The following is a 9,612-nucleotide window of genomic DNA, read 5'->3' as shown; positions in this document are numbered from 1 at the left end:
TTATAACCCTACTCCATTCCCCAAGTGACAAGATGGTCAACTACTACACTTCCTGAGTGACGATCTATATTATAGCAATCAATGCAAAGACATATAATATCAATTCCTCCCAAAACTGAAGCCACATCCCGTACAAACTTTGAATCCCCTCTATCATAAGCTGGATAAACTCTTTAATTCACAACCAAAAGAAAAAAAATAAACAAGTTAAGTCTCTAAACACCAAGTGAAACCTAACATATACGATTTAATGGATTATATCCTTAGATGCATCCATGCTTTGTCCATATCAAACGCAATACGGTTATGCTTTGTTATATCGCGTGAATCCGATTATTAAGCAAACCATGTGACAAATGATGAGATGATCAGGTAGAAGATCAGACGATACAATTGTGATGATATAGGATCAATCCAGATTCAACGCCTGATGAGGGTTGAGGACAAGAAAGAAACGTTGAGTAGAGCGATTGTCTTGTCGGCCTGCTATGATAGCTACTGTATATTCTCTGTCAATCTCACCGTCAAAGAATAGTGCAACCGAGTTAAAGTCAAAATCTCCAGTGAGATCATAACGTAGATCGGAGGGAGACGTAGCACTGAAGATACCTTTAATCCGGGAGCAGAAACCTTGAACAGAGACGTAACATGTAAACAGACACAGTGACCACACAATAGTAGAAGAATGTGAGTGAGGATGCTGATAATGCACCAGATTAAAGGATGTGAAGTTCAAAATGAGAAACAAAATTTTAATGAAGTTTTTGATCCGTGGAAACAGCCGCCAAGGTGATTGCCATCCCAAACTAGGTTTTCTTATCTATCATATCATCCTATATATCATCATCTGGTTTTAGTGTATCATCGTAAGAGTTTTTTGGTTTGGTGCTCAAGACCATCACATGTCAAATCTATGTTGCATAGTAAGTATATGCGAGAGGAACTATAAGACAAGACCCAGAAAAGAGCTGGTAATAATCTTAAACTTGATAGATTTGGCATTAACAAAATAACAAAAAGGAGTAGAAACAGTGAAATGACTGAGATGAAGGAATATGTTGTAGACGATCATGAAAGCAGACAAGAAATTCTCGCCATCTCTCTTCCTACATAAAAAGTAATATCTCAAAATGAAGAGAGAGATATTATACCAAAATTGAAGCTACGATGGAGAGGGAGGCTGCTTTTAATAGAAGATTGTATTAAGGTGGTAACTAAAAGCGAGCGAATACCGCTCTCATTCATCCATCTAATCTTATTTCGATCAATCTGATTTCGTGAGAGCCCCAATCTGTGGCATTTTGGCGAAAACATGGGACCGGCGAGAGAGGACACACCCCTTCTCGGGAAGGAAAGACCTTTGTCGAGCCAGTTCAAGACCTTCGCCAATGTCTTCATTGCCATCGTCGGGGCTGGAGTTTTGGGTCTTCCTTACGCCTTCAAGCGTACCGGATGGCTCATGGGTGTAATCACGCTCTTCTCGGTAGCCGCTTTGATCACCCACTGCATGATGCTTCTCGTTCGCATCCGCCGCAAGCTTGGTGCCGCCAACATCGGCTCTTTCGGAGACCTTGGTTTCGCAGTCTGCGGCCCACACGGGAGGTTCCTCGTTGACGTTCTTATTATCTTGTCCCAGGCTGGCTTCTGTGTAGGATATCTCATCTTTATCGGTACTACTTTAGCTAATCTCTTCAACCCAACAACCAGTATGACCCTGAGACACGTGTCCCTTAAGAGTCTATACATATGGGGATGTTTTCCTTTTCAGCTGGGCTTGAACTCCATCAAGACGCTCACTCATTTGGCACCTCTGAGCATATTTGCCGACGTGGTTGATTTTGGGGCAATGGCGGTGGTGATTGTGGAGGATGTGAAGATTGCAGTGGAGCAAAGGCCTGACATGGTTGCCTTTGGTGGCACGTCAGTCTTTTTCTATGGGATGGGAGTGGCGGTTTACGCCTTTGAAGGGGTGGGGATGGTTTTACCCCTCGAATCGGAGATGAAGGATAAGGAAAAGTTTGGCAAAGTGTTGGCGCTCAGCATGGGATTCATAGCGTTGATTTTCGGAGCTTTCGGTGTGTTGGGTTACATGGCCTTTGGGGATGAAACAATGGACATAATCACAGCCAACTTGGGGGAAGGACTGGTGAGCAGCCTGGTGAAGCTGGGACTCTGCATCAATCTCTTTTTCACCTTCCCACTGATGATGAACCCAGTGTTTGAGATCGTTGAGAGACGTTTTTGGAGTGGTATGTACTGCGTGTGGCTCAGATGGCTACTCGTCTTAGCAGTGACACTGGTGGCTCTCTTGGTACCAAACTTTGCAGATTTTTTGTCATTGGTGGGAAGCAGCGTCTGCTGTGCGTTGGGCTTCGTGTTGCCTGCTTTGTTTTATCTGATGGTCTTCAAAGAAGAAATAGGGTGGAAGCAACAGATTTTCAACTCTGGAATTGTGCTACTGGGCATCGTTCTAGCTGTCTCAGGTACTTGGATGTCCCTGAGCGAGATATTCAACTGGAACTAGAGTTTGTAGGTAGGTGAAAAGAGACTTGACACTGCTGTTTCTTTTCTGCCCATTTTGACTTCTTTTGTTGGAATCTGTTTCTACTTTGCAACCAAGATTTCCAGAATACTATTTGTTATATAATTATATTGGTAACCATCCGATTCAACTGTTACCATTGTTTTTTTTATATAACTTTTACGGTGTTCTTGTTCAACCCTTCAGAGGTAACTATTTCCAACATTCTAAGATAGCTCGTTTCATTTCGCCAGCAGGACTTATATTTAGGGATGGTAAAAGAAGCATTTTGGTCCAGTCCAGCCATGTATCAAATAAATCCCATCCGGTTTAAATCCTCACTTTTTAAAACAAATGATTAATTTTTACATATAAAATTGTTAATCCATTTTGTTAATTAATATTACAAATGACAAATATCTTTTTCAACCCGTTTTTTATCTAATAAATATTTTACATTGGAATAACCCATAAAACTGTAATTGTAAAATAATACAACTGTTGATATATATTATTTTAATTCATTTGTTATTTTATAATAAAAATAAGAAATCTATTTGTTTTACCCATTTAATACTTTATAAATATTTTACATATTCCATGAAATAACACGTAAAAGCTGTAATTGTAAAGATATATATATATATATAATCAGTGTTATGCGCGAAGTGTAGTAGTTTATTAGATTTTTATTATATGGTGTACTAAGAGATTTGTTGTATAGTGTTTTCTGGATATGAGCATTTATATCTCCGTTTGGATTCGGTTAATTTATTTGGATTTCAGATTTTTAGGGTTAAAATTTTAAACTGTATTTGGGTATTTACAAATTTTATTTGGATTTGGTTCAAATCATAGTTTTCGGTTTAGATTTGAGTTTGGATACCAATTTAATTATATTTGTTTTAAAAAAAAATCCAAATGTACTCAATATAAAATTATAATGATTAGTATATCACTAATAAGAGTTTACAAATCAATATATAAAGATCTATACAAAATGTTATAAATATTTATAAAACCATTTATAAAGAAGAATTTCTCGTTATTTATAGGAGTTTGCAAAATGTTTATGATGATTAATAGGTTTTAAATTATCACAAAAGTTTTAAAAATCTTTATAAAATTATTTATAGGAGTTTACAAAATATTTATAAGATTATTTAAAGTTAAGATTTTAAATTATTGATCATTGATAACAAATTATTTTCTTGAGTTATAAAACCATTTATTAGGATTTATGAAACTATTTATAAAGATTTAGGAAACTATTTATAAGGATTCTAAAACTTCTGAGAAATAATTCATAAAATTTAAAATTTGCAAAATATTTTATGTATTATTTATAATTATATAGTTTCCTTTTTAAGATGTTTTAAATGTTATCAAATCAGAATCAATAGCAAATATTATTTTTTTATAAGTTCATCATTTTAAAAATCTCAAAAACAAAAAAAAATTGATTTTATCTGAAAGAAAGTAAGCAGAAAAATTAAATCAATCATAAAAATCCAAAGAATATTATGAATAAAAGTATATCTCTAAATTTATAAAAAAATTATATTCTTAACTTTTTATTAAATGAACAGAATTCACATATATATTGTTTTGTTTTTTCTTAATAATTTTGTGTGTGTTTATACTTTAGTTACAAGTGTGAATCTATTTGTCACATTAGTTGATGTTTTGGATTTTAATAATTTTTGGACTAAAATTTGATTTAGAAACCAATTAAATTATATATATGTTCTAACAAAAATGTTATAACAATTTAATGAAATATTGATTTGTAAAAGATGTAAAAAAATTAACTAAACACTATATAAATTCTATTTAAAATTTTAAAAATTACTAATAAATAAAATATGTTTAAAATTAATTACCAAAAATTCACTTTCAATTTTAATATTCAAATATATATCATATGTCGAAAACACAAAATATTATATTATATCAAAATTTGTACCAATAAATTTGCGGACAACTACCTAATATATATTAAAACTTTAAAAATTATTTATACTGACGAATTCAAAAACAACTACGTAGTGATAAGATCAAAAAAGTTGTTAGCGAGCAGCATTAGCAGCTGAATAAATTTTTACATCTCTACTTAAACCAAAAAAAATTCAACTCTCCCCGTAATGGTGTTGGTTACGTAGCACAATTGAACTCAAGAGGCTTCGTCACCAATCAAGTAGACGAGAAGCTACCACATGGCACATGCTACCCAACATAGAGGCCACGTGCACGGCCCATCGTCTATATCTATATAGATCATGTGAAGAGAGGAAAACAAAGAAGAAAAAAAAAGAGAGAGCGAGGTAAAAGAAATGGCAGACATAGGCAAAGGAACCTCAGCCGCTGGCTGCAACGATCGCTGTGGCTGCCCATCTCCCTGTCCAGGTGGAGAATCCTGCAGGTTTCTACTCGTCTATATGCTCTCTAGAATTGATGTGTTTTGTTCAACTTAAAAAAGAACGTTGTTGGAGTCCATGTAGGTGCAGGATGACCGCAGCATCTGGTGGGGACCAAGAACACAACATGTGCCCGTGTGGGGAGCACTGCGGCTGCAACCCTTGCACCTGCTCCAAGACCCAGACCTCCGCTAAGAGCGGCAAGGCCTTTTGCACCTGTGGAGAGGGTTGCACCTGCGCAACTTGCGCCGCTTAGACCATGCTTATAGCATACTTGTATAATAGGTACGAGCTAGTCGATTAGGTCCCAGTCTCTGGAATAAAACTGTGTTTACTAGGTCCAAATACAATCATAGCTATCGTTTATGCTCTGCTCTTGCACTGAAAGCGCTTGGATCTAAAGTCTAATTAGAAGACCAAGTAAATATACCTTGGGAATTGGTGACGTGAGTACCAAGAACGCATGAACCACCAGGGCCACTTTCTCCATATCAGTCTTCCAAATAACTTCACTTGTAAAGGTAGTCCACTAACTGAATCATAAAAGAAGCCCCAAACTCGAAATGAAAGCTGGTGAAATGCATGTAACCAGCTGGAAACGAAAGCTTGTACGTGATAGTTTTGAAAAATGAACATTTTAGTGATATTCCGAACTTCACATTACAAATGGAATATAAAAGATCTACGAAATTGAACAGAATATCCGTGACCATTCTAAACAGTGAGAAACTCTCCTACTAAGACCAAATCGCCTGCAGGAACCTATTAAATATGAAAAGCTTTGTTTGTGATCTGGTGTACCAAAGGTTGACATGGAATCACCAGTCCAGCCCAACCCAACTCCACAGATTCTGCTAAAATATGAAACCATTAACCTGAATTTTACAGCAACTGAAGACAGTAGCAAGTCTTGGATTAATCAAACAAGGAAGTGAAATCCTGCCCTTTCACATCCGTCAGAGCAACTCCGACAATAGAACATGGAATTCGGAGCTTGTTTACAAACAGATCAGTGTAGCTTGTTTACAAAAAAATACATAAACATAAAACGCACAGGGAATCAGTAAATCATATATACATAAATCCACCAGCTCAGCTTACAGATCATATCAATCTTCTTTTCCTCTGTTTCCTTTTGACTTTCCTCTGCCTCCACTCTCTTTTTCCTTCTTTTACAGTAACATATGTGTGATGAATTCTATCAAATTCTTTGCATATAATTGTGGAGTCAAACATAGATTTAAATTTTGTGTTGAAAGACAACTTCAGATAGGGTTATCAACGAAAGAAATCGGGATGACTGCCTAAAACGAATTAAAATTTCCTTATGTGCAAGATAACAGTATCACACAACAATACGTTTCATAAATTTCAAAATTTCCCGTTCCATATGTAGAATAATGGATACAAACACAATAACAAGTATGGATCACCCTGTAGCTGAAACTATATTGTTAGACAAAACCACTCTCATGATGATTGCAGGAGGTTCTCTTCATTCCAACTTCCAAGGCTACTCATAGTATATTTGTACATAGTTACCGATAATGTTTGATTTTAGGCATTGATTTTTTTTTAAAGTAGAATCTTGGCCCATTGTTCTTCACTCTTGAATGTTAATAAACTCGGTGGAACTGAAACCTTTTCTGCATTTACCAATATGTGATGAGTTGTACCAAGGAAGAATTTGTTGATTGATTGCAAAATATAAAAAAATATATATCCAAAGAACACACAAAGGTGTGCAATGTGGGTCAGTGGTGATGAGTACATGAGTGGATAAGAGACATGGGTTTGGGAAGGCGGTTGGCATTAAGAGTGAAGGAGCAAATGATCCTTGTATGGAAGTTGGAGGTAACGAGTCTGCCTAAAATGTAAGCCCTGGAACGGAGGACAAGAGTGAGATTGAGGGGCAGGGACAGTGTGTCGAGATGGGGAGATACACTGCCGTATAGGGGAATCTGATGGCCGTGCACCACCGTGGCTATATTCCTTCGGCTTTTCCTACCTACCGTGAACTTCTCCATCTCACCGGAGGAGAGGAGGAGGTTGGAGTAGTGGAGGAGAAAAGGGGAAGCAGTGACATGGACGGCGAAGAACGTGGAGGGGTTCCGGTAGAAGATCCTGACCGTCGAATTAAGAGACAGCATGTCAGTGGGCACTCCGCTAGGATCGTTCCCAGCCTGCACGTTAAAGTTCCTCACCAGCATCCCCTGCAAGTATCTATATTCAGTCTAACAATCACATTAATTCAAACCAAATCAAATCCACACTTGTCCCTCAGTTCACACTGTTTGCTTGTCAATATAAAAAAAAAATTAGTTACTTGTCAATTTCTATTTTACTTCTTTTTTAAACATAGAAGAAATATTATACTACTATTTTTCATTGTTGGCCTTTTCCAGAGTGTTTCTTTTAAGGAAAGTGAAACCGAACACCTATCCACTAGACGAGTCGACTCTACTCTTAACTCAGCCGAGTCACCGAGTGAAGAAAAGAGCTATAGTTATTATTACCTTTACCACAACTTTAGGAGGGTAGGATTTTGCTAGCACCCCACAGTATGAGAGAGAAGACTGTGAACAAGAGGAACAAGGAGAGTAGCAAAGCAGCCATAGAGACGCACGTTTCGAAAGGGCGTCCATCCTCCGCCGTCATTTCTTCGTCGATGGCGCTGTTGATGTAACGGCGGCGTCCGCTTGCTTCGCGGATTGACTTGTATGAGAAAAGTGCACGGTCGGAGAAGCGAGAGGTGGAGGATTCACGGGAGTGATGGATGGGTGAGCAGTGGTAGTAATGTGGGTGTGACGGAGAACCCATCGGGCTGCAACCCGACCCAAATGACATCTTCTCGACGTCGTGGTTGGAGGGACTCTGAACATAGTAAAGAGGTCTAGTCGCCGAACGTGGCGGAGAGCGCGGCGGCCATGACAAAGCCGCGTCAATGCTAGTGGCCTCCGAGTCCGTCTTTGCATGCATGTCTCTCAATTGGGCTTTCTCTCCTTGGTTTTTCCTTTGTGACAGTAATAGAGGGAAGCAGCAATGAAACAGAGACGCTAGTGTCTTGTTTGGCTCTATCTTTTGTCCCGTCTATGTCTTTAATATAACAAAAGCTTCGATAGACGTTAAACGCGAAATGGTTTTGGAGGTTGTGCAATAAAAGCTAAAGCCGTATGGGGTCTTTCATAACTTCTTTTCAAGCAAGTTGGTCCCATTTAATGACGTTCCTACCCACGCGCTTCAACGCGTAACAAAACCCACCACACGGCTGATATTTTTTGATGGCGGGAGGTGTGTCTCAAGCTAGAAAATTAGTGCGTGGAATTATGAAGGTGGAAACTGCGGTCAACTGTACTGACAGAAACCCAGAATGTCTTTGAAGAACTGAAAACTCCTCAATAAATAAATTGATGCATTTTTTTTTGTAACACTACATTTATTTTCTTTTTACTTCCTTATTTTGGAGGGAAAAAGGCCTTTCTCCAAAACTTTAAAAACTTGGGACTTTTAGTAAAAAAAGAAATAGCATTTCCAAAAGAACGTGACGTTTTCATCCTTTCTAATCCCCTTTATAGAACGGAGTTAAATTAGTAAATCGGGGATACAGCTCGGCAAATGTGGCTGATAACTTGGTTGTTACACTTAACACTCATGAGTTATTTGTAAAGATCATCTTTCATATTCAATTGAATCACAGCATGAGAGCTCCAATTCAAGCTGTAGGTGAAAGCAAACAATCATATTAATTGCTGTCCCTATCAATTTCAACATGCTAACCTAGTTTTATTTATTGAAATCTCTTTTATTCTATCTTCTTTTTGGTTTTGGAATCACAAATGTTAAAATCATTTCCAATGTAAAATTTCAATTTTTTTCTGCAAAATAGAATAAAATAGAATATATAGAAATAATGTTCAAACCCTACTTAGAGCCGGGGGAACCGATTTTCAAAGGAGAAATTCCAAACATTTGAATTAAATTCCATTTTTCTTAGTAATATTTTTAAAATTGATATATTCATAAAATTATATAGAAAATGTAAAAAGTATTATTAATTAAAATTTGGAAAATAAAAAACATTTAGTTCATAGAAAAAATTATAAGAAGTTATGTTATTAAGATTTAAATAGAAATAAATTCAATAATAAAATAAAACTTGTTTTATATAAGTAAATAATAATTTCAATTTTCATCTTAAAATTATGTTTTTATAAAGAGATTATATTATTTTGAATATGGCCTTGAAAATTTCAGATCCGATTATGATACTACTCAATTTTTGTTTCATAATGAAGTAATGAACAAACAAAAATATATTATTCTATTTATTGAATAAATTTCATTGTGTAGTGAAAAATGAAGTGGGGTTGAGTATCTTTAACTCCATGTTTCATTTTAGAAAAAATAATAGAGTAGGGTTTGGGGGCAAATCTAGACTATGTTTTAGTTGGGAATATACTATTAAAAGTACCAAAAACTTTTTTTGGACTGGGGGCGTTTTACTATTTTTCCGAAAGTAACTAAGAATAATTAAACAAATTAGACTAAGTTGTTAGGGGGTACATGACCCCGTATCGTCGCACATAGATCTATTTTCGTTTATTTTGGATTTCGTTTATTTTGGAGAATTATGGGTACATGACCCTGTATCATCGTAGATAGATAGATAGTTCT

General features: G+C 36.4%; 2 protein-coding genes and 1 non-coding gene across 3 annotated transcripts; 2 read left to right on the top strand and 1 right to left on the bottom strand.

Annotated features, from left to right (window-relative positions):
• Positions 1-1,186: 1,186 nt before the first annotated feature.
• On the top strand, positions 1,187-2,720 carry LOC108833233 (amino acid transporter AVT3B). The gene has a single exon (XM_018606664.2). The coding sequence runs from the start codon at positions 1,313-1,315 to the stop codon at positions 2,522-2,524; it is 1,212 nt and encodes a 403-aa protein (XP_018462166.1). The 5' UTR covers positions 1,187-1,312; the 3' UTR covers positions 2,525-2,720.
• Positions 2,721-4,802: 2,082 nt separating this feature from the next.
• Positions 4,803-5,304, top strand: LOC130509749 (metallothionein-like protein 4B). Its single transcript, XM_057005931.1, has 2 exons — positions 4,803-4,943; positions 5,023-5,304. Exons 1-2 carry the CDS (start codon positions 4,855-4,857, stop codon positions 5,192-5,194), a joined length of 261 nt encoding a protein of 86 aa, XP_056861911.1. The 5' UTR covers positions 4,803-4,854; the 3' UTR covers positions 5,195-5,304.
• Positions 5,305-5,436: 132 nt separating this feature from the next.
• LOC108846660 (uncharacterized) lies at positions 5,437-8,064 on the bottom strand. Its single transcript, XR_008943715.1, has 2 exons — positions 7,455-8,064; positions 5,437-7,151 (listed from the first exon to the last, which is right to left on the bottom strand). It is a non-coding gene; the product is annotated as an uncharacterized LOC108846660 (transcript).
• Positions 8,065-9,612: the final 1,548 nt, after the last annotated feature.

The sequence above is a fragment of the Raphanus sativus genome, chromosome 3, assembly GCF_000801105.2.
Source record: "Raphanus sativus cultivar WK10039 chromosome 3, ASM80110v3, whole genome shotgun sequence".
Classification (NCBI taxonomy): Eukaryota; Viridiplantae; Streptophyta; class Magnoliopsida; order Brassicales; family Brassicaceae; genus Raphanus; species Raphanus sativus.
The sequence above is the reverse complement of the archived record's forward strand: the minus strand, read 5'-3'. Positions and strand labels throughout refer to the sequence as shown.

Excerpts from the sequence above, each read along its gene's own strand:
- LOC108833233 (XM_018606664.2), top strand. The coding sequence starts at position 1,313 with ATGGGACCGGCGAGAGAGGACACACCCCTTCTCGGGAAGGAAAGACCT.
- LOC130509749 (XM_057005931.1), top strand. The coding sequence starts at position 4,855 with ATGGCAGACATAGGCAAAGGAACCTCAGCCGCTGGCTGCAACGATCGC. Across the intron at positions 4,944-5,022 it reads CCAGGTGGAGAATCCTGCAG|GTGCAGGATGACCGCAGCAT; the intron begins GTTTCTACTCGT and ends GAGTCCATGTAG.